This window comes from Chlorocebus sabaeus, chromosome 9 (genome assembly GCF_047675955.1).
Source record: "Chlorocebus sabaeus isolate Y175 chromosome 9, mChlSab1.0.hap1, whole genome shotgun sequence".
Taxonomy (NCBI): domain Eukaryota; kingdom Metazoa; phylum Chordata; class Mammalia; order Primates; family Cercopithecidae; genus Chlorocebus; species Chlorocebus sabaeus.
Window position 1 is genome coordinate 120,851,795 of NC_132912.1, and position 19,351 is coordinate 120,871,145.

Consider the following 19,351-nt stretch of genomic DNA (forward strand, 5'->3'; position numbering starts at 1 on the left):
AATATTTAGAGTCATTATGTCCCTTAATGAACTAACCCTTTTAAAATTCTAAAATGGTCTTCATTATTTCTGGTAATATTCTTTGATCTGAAATCTACCTTGTCTAATATTAATATAGCCACTTTAACTTTCTTTTGTTTAGTGTGGCATAGCATATATTGTCCATCCTTTTACTTTTAACCTTTTTGTGTCTTTATGTATAAAATGTGCTTCTTATAGGCAGTATACCCCATCTTACCAGATCTGCTTTTAGTTAAGGCGTTTCCATCACTTACATTTAATGTGCTTATTGATATAGTTAGGTTTAAATCTGTCATCTCGCTATTTGTTTTCTCTTTATCCCTTCAGTTATTTGCTCCCTTTTCCTCTCTTTTTTTCTGTCTTCTCTTGGATTAATTGAATATTTTTATTATTCAATTTTTATTTCCTTTGTTGGTTTCTTAGCCATAACTCTTTGTTGTCATCTTTATGATTGGGTTTATACTACACACATTTAATTTATTTAGGGTTTACAGTATACATATTTAATTTATTACACTATTCCTTCAAGTGATATTATATGACTTCACATATGTTATAAGATTTTTTTTTAATTGGATGCTTCCATTTCTCCCTTCTTAAGCCTTGGCTATTGCTACAAATTTTACTTTCACAGATGTTACAAATCCATACTACACTGTAACTATTTTTGTTTAAATAGTCAGTGGTTGTTTAAAAATATTTTAAAACCAGAAAAAAAATATTTAACTATGTAGATACCATATCCTCTTCTTTTCATTCCTTGATGAAAATCTGTATTTTCTGAAAACTCCGAAGAAGCCTTTATTTTGCCTTTGTTTGTGAAGATATTTTTATGGTACAGAACTCTGGGTTCATAGATTTGTTTTTCAGCTCTATAAACATGTTGCTCTGACAAGAAATCTGTTAGAATCCATATGTTTATTCCTCTGTATGTAGCATAATTTTATTTTTCCTCTGACTACTTTTGAGACTTTTTTACTTTTTAGAAAAGTTTTTAAAACAATTTTACCTTTGAGCAGTGCAATTATGAAGTATCTGGGTGTGATTTTCTTCATTGTTCATGTGCTTGTGCTTTGTCTAGCTTTTTGGCTCTCTGGATTGACAGTTTCCATGAAAACTTTTCAGACATTATTTCTTCAAATATCTTTTTCTGTTCCCCATCCCTCCTGCTCTTTGAAAATTCCAGTTCTAGTTATATTAAGCCTTGAAAGTCCCACGCTCACTAATGCTATTTTCATTAAAAAAAAAAAAAAAAAATCCTTCTGTGCTTCATCTTGAAAGTTTCTATGGGTATATCTTCAAGTTTACTGATCTTTCTTTCTGCAAGTTCTAATCTTCTGTTAATCCCATACAATGTATTTGCCATCTCATACATTGTAGATTTTCTTTGTAGGACCTCAATTTGAGTATTTTAAAAATATCTTCTATGTATGTTTCTGCCTAATTCTTTAAACATATGGAATACATACAATAATTGGATATTCTTGTTTGCTACTTGTAACATCTGTCAGTCCAGGTTGCTTTTGATTGATTTTTGTCATTGCGGGTCATATTTTCCCATTTTTCTACATGCCTAGTTATTTCTACTTGAATGTCAGACAGTATAAGTTTCCTTATTGGGTGCTTGATATTTTTGTATTCCTGTAAATATTTTTGAGCTGTTTTGTGACATAGTTATTTGAAAGCAGTTTGGACTGTTGGGTCTTATTTTTAAGATTTGCTATGTGGTAGCAGGGCTGTAATCAGCCTAAAGACATTAATTTCCCGCCACTATCAATGCACTATGAACTAATGCCCTATGAACCAGGAAGTTGTCCAGTCTGGCTGGTGGGAACACACCATTTTCCAGATCCTGTGGTATGCTGGATGCTGTTGCCTCTCATCCTTTCAGTTGTTTTTTTTTAACCTGAGTTTAGATAGTTTCTTCACACACCTGCAATGAACAATCATCAGCTAAATACTTGCAGGGGGTCCTCGGCAGATGTCTGGAATTCTCCTTGTGTGCCTTCTCTCCTCCCTGGCACCCTGTCTTGTGAACTCCAGCTCCTTTGGTCTCCCCAGATTCTCAGTTCCACTTCTTCAAGCAGGGAGTCTGCCAGGTTGTCTGGTCCTGCACCACCACCTGGAAAGTCACTCCAGGCAGTAAGCTGGGGCAGTCCTAGGGTCACCTCATTAATAAACCTGTCTCTCAGGGATCAGTGTTCTCCAATGTTTGATAATCAGTATCTCGAAAACTGGTTTGAAGGTATTCTGTTGGCTTTTTGGTTGTTTCAGGAGAGTAAAATCAGTCTCTCTTATTCCAGTTTGATTGAAAGAAAAAGGCCCTGCCCTATATCTTTTTACATAAGTACCTTTTGTGCGTTTATCTTCTAGAGTCAAGCTCTATTACTTGTAAGTAAGAACCTGTATGATACATCCTATTTGAATTCATCAGTCTCTCCAAAGGGCAGAATCAGACTTCACATATTTTCATGTTTCAAAGTGTTCCCTTCTCTCCTGAGCTGCCCATTAAGATCCTATCACCTGGGACAGGTGCCTCCATGTGTCAGGTGATTTGCAGAGCATGGATAAATGACTTTTGCTCTCTGCCCTCCCTCCAAGACTCCCTTAAGCTCACTAACTATGCCTCATCCTTTAGGACTCTGCTTAAGTGCCAGCTCTTCGGGAAGCATCTTCCCTGACCCTTAGACTGGATGGGGACTCCCCTGCTAAGTATTCTCACTGCTTTCTGTACCTACTTACATTTTTATTCCTTTCACTCTATTGTAATTACTTATGCTTTAAAATAAGCATCCTCCATTCAATCATGAGCTTCAGAAGGACAGGGACTCCTCTCTCCTGTTCTTTGCTTTATCCTCTTTGTAGTGACAGGCCCATAGCGAGTACTTAGTAAATAATTGTTGAATAAGTGAATAAACAAATAAATAAACCAATGAATCAATGAGCGTACTTTTCTTATAAGATGATAAACTGGGACCTTCTGGATGAATTGATTGATCAGGTGGCTCTTTTTTGATGACCTCTCATCATAGGAATTTAAAAATGCAAAAGCGCTATCAACTTAAGTTGAGAGGAAGTTGTGATTCCCACAGGGGAGAGAAGAGGACAGTTTACTCGCTTTGAGTGATTTCCTCACACCACCACCCACAGGGAATAACTCTTGTTTATCCAGCGGGGAAAGAACATAATGTCCAAACAAGTCAGGTCAGGAAGGAAGCTTTAGAAATCAGTGATTTCTTTCTTCTACAAAGATGGAACAAGGAGGAGACCTGCTGAGGTAATAGGGCTGTTTGTTGGCAGAACCTGGACTGGAAACTTAATCTCCTGATTATTCCATGGTCTTTCCACTCTCTAAGTTCCATATAGCCCCACACTCATTTGAAATATATCCTGGGGAAGTGGAGCCCCATAGATAATTTCTTGCTATAATAATATCACTGATTTGTTGGACTTGCTTTTCTGCAAAAGAGAAATGCAATAGTAAGCCATATCTTCCCTACAGAAGGGCATTTTCTAATAAATCCATGCAACCAGAACTCTGAAAACAATCGCTTCTAGATCTTTTGGGTAAGGTCAAGTGTGGAACTCTGAAATATCCCAAATGTTCTATGTTGTTAATTCTAATGGTCACGAACAAGTATGCATATAAGTATCTGTATATCTGTATATAAGTATACATGTAAGTACATATAAGTATGAACAAGTGTACATATAAGTATCTGCAGGTACAAGCTGAAGTCAACCTATTTTAAAAATAGCAGTGAGCTTTATTTTATATATATATATAAATGTATCCTGAATGCATTTCAATTGCATGCGTAAATCACCACCTGTATCTGCAGAGAAAGTGTTTTAACCAAGCATGCTGCCCCCAACCAACATCATTTCCAGCTTTGAACTTATCCTGGGACTGTTTTTGCTGGTCAACTACTCTGCAGCTAAAGTGCTATATACCTAAGTAACTATTCCTTTTTAATGCAAAGTCCTGGAACTTAAGCTGATTACAAGATAGTGACTCGCCTTTTGTCTTTTCTGTGCCTCCACCCCACCTAGATCTTTCTGCTCCTGCAATTTTTAGTGAGTGGGTTACCTAGAACACCAGTCCAATAAAGTTTGGACTAGAATACCAGACAAGAAAAGGATGAGCTCATTTCCCCTCTATCCTGTCAGTCTTTGAACACAGTGAGACCTATTGTGAGTCTTTCTGCTGGGGAGGGTCATGAGGTGCCTCCCACACACTGGCTGTGAACTTGTTCCCAACAAATGAGTCTGTGGGTTGGGAATGTCATCTATCTGAGCAGATATCTGCCCATATACTATCTCATTACCAGTAAAACTCTGAGCCTAAAGGTGACACATGGCCAAGAGCTGCTCTGCTGTTAACCATGCACAATCAATGGTAGCAAAGGTTGAAGTGAGCATAATCTGCAACTTTTCCGTGGAAGTCTTAAACCTTTCTCACGGTCGTTCTGCCCATTGTCAGACAATTGTATTAGAGAAAGGTTTTCGTTTTCACAGCATGTTCAGATTTTGGAGGGAAATGCAAAGAGCAGTGAAGGAGGAAAGGCAAACCCTTCCTCCCAGGCTTCAACAGAGTCAACCCGGGAATCAGTGAGATGACAGATGTTGGAGACAGATGCCTGAATATCCACGCAATAGTCAGGCTTAATGAACTAACACAGGAAGAGCAATTAGAGAATTCATTAATTATACTCTAAGTTCACTTTCATTGTTAATTCTAATCCTTTATTTGGGCTAATGACTTCAGCTTTTCTTATAATAATTTGTGCCTATCAGTGAATGATAACATCTTCAAATGTCCATAATGGTGTAAAATTCAAACTATATGTAACTCTAGTTCTAAATTGGACCTAAAGTAGCTTCTAAGGGTACATAAGACACTTCAAGATAACATAAATGAGGAGAAAAACAAAAGTAAGAACATAACATGGAGTAAAGAATAAGGCCAATATAAAAATACAAACTACAAAGTCTTATACACTTGCTTCAGGTTCTATTTTATAAGCAGGAATAGCTCAGATAGCTCAGCCAATATGTTCACCCATTAACAATGCACAGGCGTTTGTTTAGTCCTACAATTAAACATGCACCACAGTAGATCCACTCTAACTCAATAGTTTGCTAATTGTTTGTCTTTGTTATTCTTGTATAACATGCTGTCCTGTATTCTTTAATCATCTATTACAAAACAACAACAACAACAACAACAAAAAAAAAAACACAGAAATTCCTTCAGTGAATAAAACATAATGAAAAATGCATTTTTATTCCCTTTATGTACTCTGGCTAGCTTCTAAGAAAGGGTAGTCACATTTTGCACCGCTCAACTCTAAGTCTTGATCCTGAACCAATAAATATGCACTCATTTGCATACTCTCTTTCCATTCTTCTTGAGCAAGCCACACTGACACAAGAGCCTCCTTGCTAGGCACGGAAACTGTTTCAAGATGTTTCAAGCCAAGAAACGGCCACCTGCATGCATTATGGTTAAGACTTTAAGTTACCTTACCACTCACGTCTTCCTGAAAAAAGTTCAAAAGGTGTTCATCTGAATCATTCATGCTTTTGTTATCCGTGACCTAAAGCAATATGGTAGCTTTTTTGTGTGGGGGCTGGTGGCAGGGCAGAGGTTGAACTTTTATTTTAAAAACACTTGTATGCTCCAATATTTCAGTAATATATGGATCTTTATTATATTCTAAAGTTGTACTTGATATTACATATGAGCTAAGTTCTAACATAAAGTATTATAAAAATGATACAATTTATTTTAAAAATCTACCATTTTGATCAAAAGGAAACGCATATATGAAAATATAGTTTCACATAAATGTAAGATTTTTATGTTGTACATTTTTGTTTGATTACATAAAGTAGGAAAAGATACAGCTTAATTTACTTCTAAGCTGATATAAAATACCTAACTAAACTAGAAAACAATTATAGTAGCATAATTTTATTTGCATTTGTGAGTATTATTTTTGTGATTTCAGAGCCAGAAAATGCATGACACAGGAGAAGATGCACCCTTATCTGCTCAGTGAGAGATGTGCAAATCAACATCAACACAGAACTGCTGAAGAAAAAAAAATGTATGTGTATGTATATATGTGTGTGTGTGTACATATATATGTGTGTGTATATATATATATATATATATATATATATAGTATGGGCTATTTCACCTTTGCAAGCTGGGAGCCATTAAGTAGTGCCTCCCACCACTCCCCCACCCCCTTCAGTAAAACACATCCTGAACATTGGGCCCATGTTTTCAAGAAGAATGTGCCCCACTGCCCCTTGGAAACTCCATTTCGTTTACTTGGTTCAGTTAGTTAATGACGGTCCATTTTGACTCAAACATCCAGTTCCCTTTCATCAATCATGTCTTTCTGGACTGTCAGTTTTAGGGCAAGGATTACAAAGCCCTTCCATGCAGATATCCACAGAGAAAGACCCAGACCCACGTCCCCATTTAGGATTGCTTAGGGACTCATTTCTTGCACTTCCTTCCAAATGAAAAGAATGAACTATGTGTAAGGGGGAAACCCCACTGGAAAATGAACGTTGGTGACTCAAGTGTTAATCTAGAAAGTCTTATTATTTGGTGCTGGAAAAGGGCATTGTAATAAGATGGTTCTTTATACCATGCAAACCAGGGGAATACAAAACACTGTCAATATGAAAATAAGATTTAATTTGGAATCACAACACATAGGGTTTTTTCCACTTTAAATTCTTTTTATTCAATCATATTTGTTATAAATATTCAATAGAAACACAATTTTTCAAGACTGAAATGGTCTTTAATGAAGCAAGCCATGTGTGGCTTTTCAGGCGAGCATTTTCATGCTTGGTTAACTGCAAGGATGTTCATGTTCCTTTCCCAAAAAATATTATTTGTGATTCTGCTTAGGTCTCTGGAAAGCAACTTATCCACCGGAGATGTGAGGAGTCATCCACACATCACAATTCTATAGACATCAAATGCAAGAAGCATTTCCGATCTGCTTCAAGACAGAGGCAGACTTTCCATCTGGACACAGCCAACCATCCATGTGTCATTACAATGAATTCAGCACTTCCCTGGAAGCTGGAAGGGTCAAATTCAACTTCAGCTCTGCCACTTACTGCTTAACTTGCTGTTTAACCTTGGGCAAGCTGCCATCCCACATGAGGCCGAAGGTGTTGGTTTTTAAAATACAGAAGTTGGATTCCATGAAGGATTATCGATATACTGCTGGTGGGTCAAACTCCATCTGCTACTTGCTTTTGTAAATAAAGTTTTATTGAAACACAAACATACCCATTAATTTACTCTTGTCTATGACTACAAGGGCAAAGTTGAATCATTGTTACAGTGACCATCAGGCTCACAAAACCTAGATTATTTACTATCTGCCCATTTACAGAGTAAGTTTGCCAGCCCTGGACTGGATGCTTTTTTGAGTTCTTTCTAATTCTAGAATTCTTTATATATTTTATGAAACCCCTAATGTTTATATATTAATTATTTCAATACCCGTGTGTTTACTGAATTCCTCCTATGAAGCATACATCAAGATATATGTGTGATACATTAACTAAACTTTGTAACAGTATCTTAAATAGGATTTCAATGACTAACAGCTCTTGGAAATATCCAAGGTAACATTTTGGGGCAAATGTCTTATGATCTGATTATCGTTGGTAAATAGAGCATATCTTTTTTCCTACTAACAATGTTTAAGAAGTTAAAAAAAAAAAATCAAGAAAACCCCGTATGGCACTAGAGACTTATTGCATTAAGACATCATCTTAACAGATTGTTTAGTTTTGGTAATATAATTTGACATCTAAACATAAGCTGAGAGGGATCTCCCTCAAAACCTTTGATAATATGATTCATTGTCAAATGTTTGTTTTGCCTATCTGGCACTCATTAATTAATTCTTTTTAATATAGCTTGGATTTACTGATTTTGAAAAAGAGAATTATTCTTATTGATGTTGCTAAAATATCCAGGTGGCTTGAATTTCACCAACTAGATAGTTTAATCTAGCACATTTGTGTAGCCCTAATCAAATCTTTACTAACAGATGTGAGAAGCCCAGTACTGGAGCTAATGTTTGTGTCTCAATGATAATTAAATTAGCTTAATAAGGAAAATAAATGAACAATAATCACCAAAATTTTTCTCGAAACCTGTGTTATAGTCTTAAAAACATTTTTCCCCTATGGAGGCTTTTGGTAATAAAACACAAATTGAGGGATTTTACTTAAAAGAAATTTTTTTCCAAGAACTGGTCATGTACTAAATTGCTTATAATCAAATAATCAAGTAGCATTTCTTTTATCATAAGAGCAAAACCTATAATTAAGCCAAAATTCAAATTTGTTTTCAAAGGTTGAATAATCCTTTGTTTTGGCCAATAGTATGTGGATTTTTTCTTTTAAGGATTATCTCTTCGTAGTATTTTCTAATGGATAGGAAATGCCTTTCTCTGGTTGAATGATTATTTCCACATAGAATTAGTTCCTGCTTACGAGTGCTCCACTAATGTAATGGCTCAGTGAATTGTCTTTATAATTCATTAATCATAGCTCACATTGAGCTTCTGGATCCGGATGACAGTGCCCACCACAGGCCAAATAACTTCTCATTTAAAGGCAATTTGTACGAATAGGGAAGGTGAGAATTCTCCCAGTCCCTGAGGGATTGAAGAGCTGTTCAAAAGCCAAGATAAGGCATTTTATGGAAGGCAGGTTGATGGAAGAAAGGTGGCCATCAGAGGATGAGGCAAATGGCTTTCGAGGGAGGCCCTGGTGCTGCCGCCATGGGGAAGCCCCTGTTGCAGTTGCTGATCAGAGCACATTGGACGGTGCTTCCGTGTGAACGTGAAGACAATGCTGCCTCTGTTCCTGTGACGCTGTGCTCTGACCTTGCTGGAGGCAAAGTGGTGTCAGCTGTGCTTACAGGACAGTCAGTGGTGGTGGAAAAGAGGCCAGTGTGACCTGTGGAGGACTGGGCCCCTCTCACTCAACCCGAGTGCCTGCAGGTGTGGCCACCTTTATTTGTGTATTCTACTGTATTTATTTATTTGCCTGGCTAATTAGCTCTGTGCCACATTCCTAAGCTAGATGTGTCCCTTTGTGAAAGAAAGAGGGAGAGAGAAAGAAAAGGGGGGGCGCGTAGGAGAAAGAGAGGAAAGCAAGCAAGAAGAAAGAGAGGAAGAGAAAAGAAAGAGAGAGAGGGAAGGGAGGGAGTGAGGGAGGAAGGAAGGGAGGGAGGGAGGGAGGAAGGAAGGGAAGGAGGGAGGGAGGAAGGAAGGGAGGGAGGGAGGGAGGAAGGAAGGGAGGGAGGGAGGGAGGAAGCAAGGGGAAAGAAAGAGAAGGAAAGAAGGAGCCTCCTAATTTTATTTTATTTCTCCAATAAATGTTCCTATATTAAGACCTTAGACAAAGATTAGAAATATGATTTGACAGAAAGTGTATGGATGTGTTGTTCTATTGCATTGTAAAGTATCCACGGCAATATACAAATAATATAGCTCCTACCCCTAGTCTCTGTTCTTATTTTCATGTGTTAACTTTTTAAATTTCAAGATAGTATTGCACTTATTTATTCTTCCATGAGGAGGCCTAGGATTTAGCTTGATTAGAAAAGCTGTGGAAAATGAATGTGCTAATTACTTTAAATCAAATTGAAAATAAATTTTATCCTGTTTCATGCAAAACAAAGTGTATTTGACTGTTTGTTCATTCAACTAATAAAATCAATTACGTCTATAAGTGGTTAGGCACTTAATAAGCCAGCCCCTGTCCTAATGCTTTCTTCATCTCATGTAATTCACATCATGAAGCCATGGGAAGATCTCAAGTGACCCGTTAGCCGGAAGAGGAAATCAAGCCTGCTATCAAGACTGACGCTGGGAGAATTTCTCCAGGGCACTTAGGTGAGGGTCTATGGTTAACTTTCCATGACTATGGACCCCAACTCCACAAAGCACAAGGACTCAGGCAAGTTTGCAATTTTAGCATGAAACACACTTTTGGGGCATGACTCATATTGAGTCAGTAGAAGTTGTGTTACCGTGTCTGGTATGCAAATTTAAACATGAGTGAGTATTCCTTCAACCTGAACAATTTATATAACTTATTAATTTAAAACATTTGAACTATTTGTGTGGGAACAAGAGCTTCTGGCTTACAGAATTCCCAATGTATAGGGCAGAGCAATGCATTTAGAAGATGGCATGAGGTATCAAAAGTGTTGCAAACCAAATCAGTGGGACAATTGGGAAAAACTGAATAAGGTCTGTAGATTAGGTAATAGTGCTATATTGATTCTAAGTTCCTGATTTTGATTTTTGTACTGCAGCTATGAAAGACAATGTCCTTATATGGGGGAACTACAGCATTAAAATGTTTAGGGGTAAAAGGATACAATGCCTACAATTTATTCTCAGATGGTTCAAGAAAAAAACAAATGTACCTATTGATCTATTAGTCTTTTGAGAGAGGGAGAGTATGCTAAAGCTACTGTGGTAAAATATGGACATTTTGGAAATTTGGATGAAGGGTTTATGGAAGAGCTTTGTCTTATTTTTGTAGCTTTTTCATATGCGTGAAATTATTTCAAAATTAAAATGTAATGATAAAAAAAGAAACTTTAAAATAAGCAAGGCTCTAGGCTGGCCTTCTGATTTTGGAAGGCATAGTGCCAGAGGTATCAGTAAAATGCCAGGGTGTTTTGAGACTGCCATGGCAGAGAATGTTTCCTCAACATGTTTGGAGTTTGGTTTCTGGAGGCCAACATGATCACTGAATCTTGATGGCTAAAATATTGTTCATTTGCCAGCAATTTATTTGACTGGCTGCTGAAAAATGTTTCACTAAACAAGGAAAATCAACAACAGCACAAAAAGGCACACTACCTTTGCATTAAATACTCCAAGTGTAATAATATGTGACAACATGTATATTGTTTTCCATATAGACAAGCGTTTTTGTATGCTGAATTTTCAGTTATCAATTCCAAATATTAAAATATTCCTATGCGTGGTGGCTCATGCCTGTAATCCCAGCACTTTGGGAGGCCAAGGTGGGCAGATCACCTGAGGTCAGGAGTTCGAGACAAGCTTGCCCAATATGGCAAAACCCTGTATCTACTAAAAATACAAAAAAATTAGCCGGGCGTGGTGGCGGGCGCCTGTAATCCCAGCTACTCAGGAGGCTGAGGCAGGAAAATCGTTCGAAACTGGGAGGCGGAGGTTGCAGTGAGCTGAGATCATACCACCGCACTCCAGCCTGGGCGACAAGAGTGAAACTCCATCTCAAAAAGAAAAAAATACGTATTCCTGTAAATGTAGATGGTTCACAAACACCCTGGATAAGATTAAGAAGCACCTTCGTGAAAGTATATTTCGTACTCAAGGGGACATAACAGAAAAAGGGAAAGTAACTTCAGAACTAAATTAAGAATATAGAAGAACCATAAAATGTAAGAACAAATAAGAATATGAGACTGGAAGAAGGTAATATATTTCAATTCTTAATGTATTGAGTGCTTAATGCCTTTTAAGGTTGCCCTCTGTGTTTGACACAGGATTTTCACTAGCACCAGTAAATTTTAAAAATAAATAAATAAACAGAGGATTTAAATGTCAAATGTTTCTCCCAACTTTGCTTGGACATTAAGCACTTGACATTTAGGAAGTAGGAGAGGCCCTGGACTTAGTCAATGGACCCAAAGCCAGTTCTATTTCCAGATCTGCAACATATGGGGAGTCACCAAATGGCTGCCCTTATCCAGTTATGTTTCCCTATCTATAAAACGAGGTTAGTGTACATTTATGATAACTTATGGCTATCACACTCTGACCAAAAACACTATATGAGCTTCCCTTGTTAGATAGAGGACATAAATTCCAAGGGGGAACATTCAGATTATTCTGGAAATGCAATTAAATGCAATTTTATTGCATGTAATATTGCTTGAAAACATTGAGCCTACAGGCTAGAACTCAGTTTTGGATTATGCAGACAGTGTTGCTTTCATGAGATTTTTTTAATAAGAGAAGTTGGCATGCAAGCAAATCATATGCATAATTTTCTTTTTAGGTTGGGTGTTTAACTAAAAGGTAACCCATTTATCTACATTTTAAAATTTTTTTTTTTTTGTACTAGAGACATCCTTAGGGAGTTTGGTGGTTCCATCTCCTTTCCCTTCCTCCCAAGAAGAATTTATATCTGGATAAGTCAACCAAATGTCAATCGTTTGCATGCTACTTTCAATATTTTTCCACCTGTACTATTATTTATTTAACTTTTTTTTTTTTCACACGGACTCATTTTTTTAAACCTTAAGTGCCTACCCCAACCTCATGCGTACCAGTGGTATATGCATTTCACCCTTCGGGAAAATATGCCATAAGGGTTAACAGTGATAATGAAATATTTCTAAGATGCCAAATGCTTCCACATATATTAGTTTATCTAATCCTTACAACCTCCAATTTTACAGATAAGAAAATGGAGACTGAAGGAGATTAAATGATTTGTTCTAATTACACAGCTAATTAGTGATTAACTAGAATTCATGTTCAAATCTTCTAACTCCACATCCTATGATCTCCTTGCAACATCAACAACATTGTGGATTGTAAGGTTCATGTTTCTTTTCCCTTCTGGAAAGTGTTTTCCATTTTGACAGTGTTCCCTATCCCTAGTTTTGGGGAAATGGGAAATGTGTGGATTTCAAATAAAATATCCAGGGTTATATACTATATGTTTATCATATGTTATTCTATAACAATACTGTATACTCTATGATACGTAGTATGTATTATATAATATGTATTATTTGACTTAAAGACAGAAAGTTCTGATATCTTGGTTTGATTTTTGCTACCCAAACACTCACAGGCAGGAGTTGTTCTTTAGCTGTTATAAATTGAGCTTATTTCCTTGTGAATTCAAGCAAACATGAAATCCTCCGCTTTTAGTGAAAGAAATCAGATAAGTTGCTGATTGGAATGAGCTACTCCGGTTTTCATTTATTTATCTTTAGTGTTCATTGTCTCGGTTGGTGAGTGCATCTTGGTTGAAAGGAGTTAAAAATACAGTCAAAGAGATTTTCTTTCCTCCTTTCTTCCTGTGGATCATGACCTTTGCTTTTTTCAACTTCCTCAATTTAGATTCAGTAAATTGTCATAGAGTGCCACAACACCTGCTTCGGTACTTGAGAAATTGACTTTTCCTGCAAATTACCCTGACCAGTGACCTTGTCTTGGCTACCAAAGACTTTGGAGAAGGAGGGAGGCTGTATGTGTGGCCGTGCCCCAGCCCATGATTGGTATTTAGCTCTTTGAAGTTCAGTTATCTATTTAATGTACAGGCATTCTGAAACAAATGCCACATTATAATCATCAACCGGAAAACTCAACTATCGCCTCTTAGAGAAATAACATTTGATCTTACAAGGGATGGGCTGTGGTATAATTTAAGAGCTTCCAGTGATAATTTTCTTAAAGAAGGGGACATTTGGTAGATATGTCTTTTTGCTGTGAGGAGCTATCTCAGTTAGGTGTCAGTGTAATTATGCGAGAGTGATAGGACGGAGGATAGAGATGGTGAGCAGTCAGCATTTGGTGTTTGGTGTCTTTCAAAGGTGTTTCTTTTGCAGGAAAATTGAAGATCCGTGCCTCCTGCCACACAAGCATTGGAAGAGATCAAAGGCCACCCCTGGAAGCTCAAGAGGTAAAATTATATTTTTATCCTCTAGCTTTGATTTTTGGCAGCTTACCGCATTTTTAAAAAAATTAATTGCTCTGTCCAGCCAGCAGGTGTTAGCCCTCAAGTGTGGGCCCAAGGGCCGGCTGCTGGGCAGGCAACTTAAAGGCCGCATAACTCACCACAACCTTGAGCTCCTTCAGATTGGTCTAGCAGAAAGTTCTAAAAGTACTTCAAGGCCAGATGACATGGGAACCTGTGTCCCTGTCAAATATCAAAGAAAAACAGACTGTAAAAATGTAAACTTATAAAGCGTGCACTTAATTTTGACAAGCTTTTAGTATCGAGTTGCAGATTTTAGGCAATAAGGCAGCTTAGGTTAAAATTGACCGTAGGAAGCAGAACCTGAAAGCTCGTTTAGAATTATGTGGGGAGACCCTGACTCATTTTTTTCCACATCTGTTCAGTTTGATTTAGACAAGACGAAAAGTTTGATGCGCAACTTAAGGAGTCAAATCTCCTTTTTTACCTGTGATTCTCAAAACCCCCAAGATTTTTCTTGCTTTTCATGAAATCGCATGAAGGTTAACTTTCATTTTGTAATTGATTAGAACACTGTTAAAATAGTGTTTCAAAATTGTCATGCTGTAAATGAAAACACAAGGGTTGGTTTTTTGTTTTTTTTTTTTTTTTTTCCTCTTTAAACATCTGAAAGAGCAGGGCTTAATAAAATACTTGACCTCATACTGAGTCGGCTTAGAATGTCTCTAGAAAGCCTTGTTTCATCAGGGCCATCTGCGCCCTGTACATGGATGTGGAGTTATGAAAGCTATGGCACAGAGAACGTCCAACAGTCATTGTCATGATGAAGAGACTGGCATTGAAGGATCTTGTACAGCTTTAGTGTGTCTCTGGGTGTATAGATGCTGTGTGGATGTGTTAGCTTGTTAGGTTACAATAAAGTACTAATGAGGTTGCAGTAGTTGGTATGTCAGGCAGTTACTTTTAATTTATCTCACCAATGATTTCTCTCTCATTTCAGTCCATCAGGGAAGGACCAGGAGAGTCCATGGGGACATGGGCAAATATCAAAACCTAAGTTTTCTACTCAGTAAATACCTCCGATTCACATCTCACTGGTTCTGGGGAAGCAAAGCGACCACTCTGTAGAAAACAGGAAACTGAGAAAGAGATCGATAGGTCATCAAAGCCACCTGCTTGCTTGGTGGCCCCTCAAGTTGTCTTTTGCTCAGAAGTTCTGAGAGTTGATGAAAGTGATCATTGGAAGTGCCCAGTCCAGCTCAGGCCAGTCTGTATTGCTGCCAAATAAACTATTTTTAAAGTTCTTTGGGCTTTGAAAAATGTTCTGACTGGTAGCTGGACGTGGTGGCTCATACTTGCAATCCCAGCACTTTGGGAGGCCAAGGCAGGCAGATCACCTGAGGCCAGGAGTTTGAGATCAGCCTGGTTTACACAGTGAAACCCCATCTCTACTAAAAATACAAAACTTAGCCAGGTGTGGTGGCACACTCCTGTAATCCCAGCTACTTGGGAGGCTGAGGCAGGAGAATCCCTTGAACCCAGGAGGCAGAGGTTGCAGTGAGCCGAGATCACGCCACTGCACTCCAGCCTGGGTGACAGAGCGAAATTCCATCTCAAAAAGAAAAAAGAAAAAGAAAAGTGAAAAATGAAAAAGAGAAACATTTGACTGGAGGGTTAGCTGTATTTCTTACTTTCTCTTTCTTCCCACTCCACCACTCCAAAAAACATTGGCTCAGTGACCAGGCCGCCGATAGCACAATGTGCTTTCTCACATGGAGAGGAGACGAAGCTTCAGCATGTGAATTGTATTCTCCACAACATATGGTGGAGAAAACAGACAGTGGGAAGGGGAGTGATTTGTGACTGTTCATCCCAAAGCGCGTTCTATTGTGTTGCCAAAAATGATAGACTTAAATAAATTGCTCTTTTTGGAATTTATACTCGTGCCTTATTCTCATTTTTTTTTAAATGAAGAAGAAAATCCTCATGTCCGTGTAGAAATTCCCATTTATTTATGTGGTTCCCTGGCCTGCCCCCTCCTCCCCCTGACTTCCTCACCCCAGCAGAGCCGAAGGCATTTTGAATATGGAAACTGCGTGTCCCCTTGCAGTCAAGATGAACAAGAAAAGGAGATGAGGTAAAAGGGGAGAGAAAGCAATTAGTGTGGAATCCTAAACTCCAGGTTCTTCCCAGAAATTTTTATGGCTTTTCCCAGGAAGCCGAGGAGAGGCTCGATTTACTTAGAGGAACTATTAAGCCTGGTGCAAATTAATTTTTGTTGCTCTACATCTTCTTTTTCAATTTTGTCAATTGCAGTGCCTGTTGTTGTGAAAAAATTAGTACCTTAAAACTGTCTAAACATAAATCTCATCTTCAATTTGTTAGCATTCAGCTGTGGTAAGAATAATTAGATGAAGTGTTTTTTAAGTATTATTTACAAATATGCTTTCAAAAGAATGATTGAAACAGGCATTTTCTTTAATGGGTTTAAAGACAGACAAATGAAATTAATCAGAAGAGTCTTGCCGTTCTTAATTTTATGGTTTGTGGCTGGGGGAGAGCAGCTTGCCACATCTCTGATACAGAGCAGTACTATGTGAGCGCGTCGTAGTGCCCTGCAGAGAAGGAAGAGGCGAAATAGGTCAGGATAAGATTTAGAATGCCTGCGGATCCCAGAGACAGGATGGAAATGATCCAGGGGTCACAGTGGAGCAGACACAGAGTCACATATATAACCCTGGGTATAGATAAAGAAGTGAGGGGGTGGAAAGACACGCAGTACAAGATTGTAAAACTCCAAGTTTGGAATAAAACGTCTGAGTTAAGTGTAAAACCCTAACAGTGGGCAGTTCTGTTTCTACCAATGAGAAGTGATGTGAGATACATCAAAGCAGAGCCACAAAATTTACAGCAGGTTGAAAACCATCAGACAGGAGGAGGAACAGCAGTGGAGCAGTGCAGAGATGCAGAGCATAGGCTAGTTTAGGCTTCTCTAGAGACCAAGGAATGTCCCTCTTCCTGGGAGAGCCATTGCCAATGCAGATGTCAGAACTTGGGCAGAGGACACGATCGTTTGTGCCAATTGGGTTAGCCTCTTCACCCTGATGTCCACAGGTGGGCTTTGCCCATCTTTCCAATTAGTCCCACACACTTCCTCTCTTGTTTTCTATGCTCCAGCCAAACTAGACTGGTCGCTGTTCCCCCAAAACCAGACTGGACGGAAAAAGCATCTTCCCACCCATCTCCAAGTGTACAAATTGTTCTAAAGGCCACTCCTCGCACAAAGCCTTTTCTAAACTCCCTAGCCAGACTTTATCACTCCTTTGAAATTCCCTCCCACACCATAACTTTGAAGCTTCCTTTACTTTTTGCCTTCTAGACCTTGTATACCCAACATTTCCATGGCAAGAACTGACTTGTGACAAGTGCTTTGCATGCATTATTTAATTTTATTCCCCCAGCCATTATTCCCATCTTACAGATGAAGAAATTAAGGCACAAGGAAGTTAAGTAATTCTCTCCAAATAACACTGGTGAAATCAGCCAGGATTCAAACCATAAGCAAGTCAGCAAATGCCCGAGCTCTTCATCATAGCAACTTTACTATGTAAGAAATTGCCATGGCAAATTTGCAGCCTACCTTCTAACCGTGTGTGGAATACCCTATGGCAGGCACCTTGAGTATCCACCTTATCCTTTGTCATAGTCCATTCAGCGTGCTACAATAACTACCTTAAGACTGGGTAATTCATGAACAATAGAAATGTATTGCTCACAGTTCTTGAGTCTGGAAAGTCCCAAATCAAGGCTCTAGCAGATTCAGTGTCTGGTGAGAGACTGTCCCTCACAGACAGTGTCTTCTGTGTGTCCTCGAGTGATGGAAGGGACAAGGTTCTCTGGGGCTTCTTTTATAGGAACATTAGTCCCATTCACAGGGTACAGTCCTTAGGACCTTATTACCTCCAAAAGCCCCACCTTTTAATACCATCACCTTGGTGATTAGGTTTCAACATATAAATTTCAGGAAGACACATTTAGACCATAGCACCTTTGGTTTTATTTTTTTATTTATTTTTATTTTTATTTATTTATTAGTTTATTTATATATTTAGACAGAGTCTCACTCTGTCACTCAGGCTGGAGTGCAGTGGTGTGGTCTCAGCTCACTGCAACTTCTGCCTCCCAGGTTCAAGCAATTCTCCTACCTCAGTCTCCCAAATAGCTGGGACTACAGGCACCCACTACCATGCCCAGCTAATTTTTGTATTTTTAGTAGAGACGGGGTTTCACCATGTTGGCCAGGCTGGTCTCAAACTCTTGACTTCCAGTGATCTGCCTGCCTCAGCCTCCCAAAGTGCTGGGATTAAAGGCATGAGTCACTGCGCCCGGCCGCACCCTTGGTTTTTATTTGGCAAGCTCTTTTCCTTGCCCTGTTCCTGATGTTCTTGTTTACTGTAATGAACTGAATAGCATCCCCCTCAAATGTGTGTCTGCATGGAACATCAGATTGTGATGGGAATGGGTCTTTGAAGATGGAATTAGATACCATGAGGTCATACAAGTTGGGGTGGGCCCTAAATCCAATGACTGGTGTCTTTATAAGAAGAGGAGAGGCCACGCAGAGAGACACAGGGAGAAGGCCATGTGACAACGGAGGCAGAGATTGGAAAGGGGCAGCCACATGCCTAGGGATGCCAAGGATCGCCAGGAACCCTAAAAAGCTAGGAAGGGGCAAGCAAGGATTCTTCCCTAGAGCCTTCAGAGGGAGCTCGGCTGTGCTGATGTCTTGGTCTCTAACTTTCACCTCCAAAACTAGAAGACAATAAATTTCCATTGTTTTACGCCACCCAGCTTGTGGTATTTTGTTATGGCAGCCTTAGGAAAGGTATACACTTGCTTTTTAACTTTGTGATCCCATTGAATCATTGCTAGTTGCCTTAATCTTCTTTCTCAAAGAAATAGGGCAAACATTTATTGAAATAAAATTAAATTTCTACAAAAGCATCACAAGAAAATGGCTAGAGAGATTTTTCACTTAATTTAGATTTCATTTCTCACCTAATTTAGATTTTTCACTTAATTTTGACTTGAACTGTGGAGCATGTGACTTATGTGAGACTCACTGTAGTGAAGCCTGGGATGGGACTCCACCAGTGTCTTTACTCTTCAGGGTAACCCAAACTGGGTGCCACGAGAGGCCAGTGTGACTACCAGTGGGGAGTGGTGTGGCCTGCATTTCAAGAACAAACAGACAGTGGTTTCAAAAACCTTGAACCCAAAAGTTATAGGTGTAAAGTGCCCCAGATTCATGCTGCTTTGTAATCAGCTGCGTCTCACCAGGGCAACTCTACCTGGTGCTCATGGGCCTGCATCAGCCTGGGTTAGCATTTCACCCATATTTGACTCTCTGCCTGGGATGGTAAGAGCTTTGTGCTTGTCTCCTCCTCTTTCCGCTGTTTTCAGGCCACTGGAACCTTCTCACTTGCCTCTTCAGCACTTAGCATGATTCCTCCCACACAGTAGCCTCTCAGAAAACTTCGTTAAAATCAGATTT

The 19,351-nt window shown here is 38.8% G+C and overlaps 1 protein-coding gene and 1 long non-coding RNA gene across 2 annotated transcripts in view; both read left to right on the plus strand.

Annotated features, from left to right (window-relative positions):
• The window catches only part of LOC119627981 (protein CASC2-like), a 38,111-nt gene extending 28,837 nt beyond the window's left edge, over window positions 1–9,274 (plus strand). The window contains exons 3-4 of the mRNA XM_073019394.1: window positions 6,036–6,138; window positions 6,959–9,274. Of these exons, the coding sequence (XP_072875495.1) occupies window positions 6,036–6,138; window positions 6,959–7,180 (325 nt within the window). The 3' untranslated portion in view covers window positions 7,181–9,274. The remainder of the gene's footprint in view (window positions 1–6,035; window positions 6,139–6,958) is intronic.
• A 135-nt stretch (window positions 9,275–9,409) lies between these two features.
• Window positions 9,410–15,735, plus strand: LOC140712426 (uncharacterized). The gene is made up of 2 exons (XR_012094058.1): window positions 9,410–13,782; window positions 14,798–15,735. It is a non-coding gene; the product is annotated as an uncharacterized lncRNA (long non-coding RNA).
• The last annotated feature ends 3,616 nt before the right edge of the window (window positions 15,736–19,351 follow it).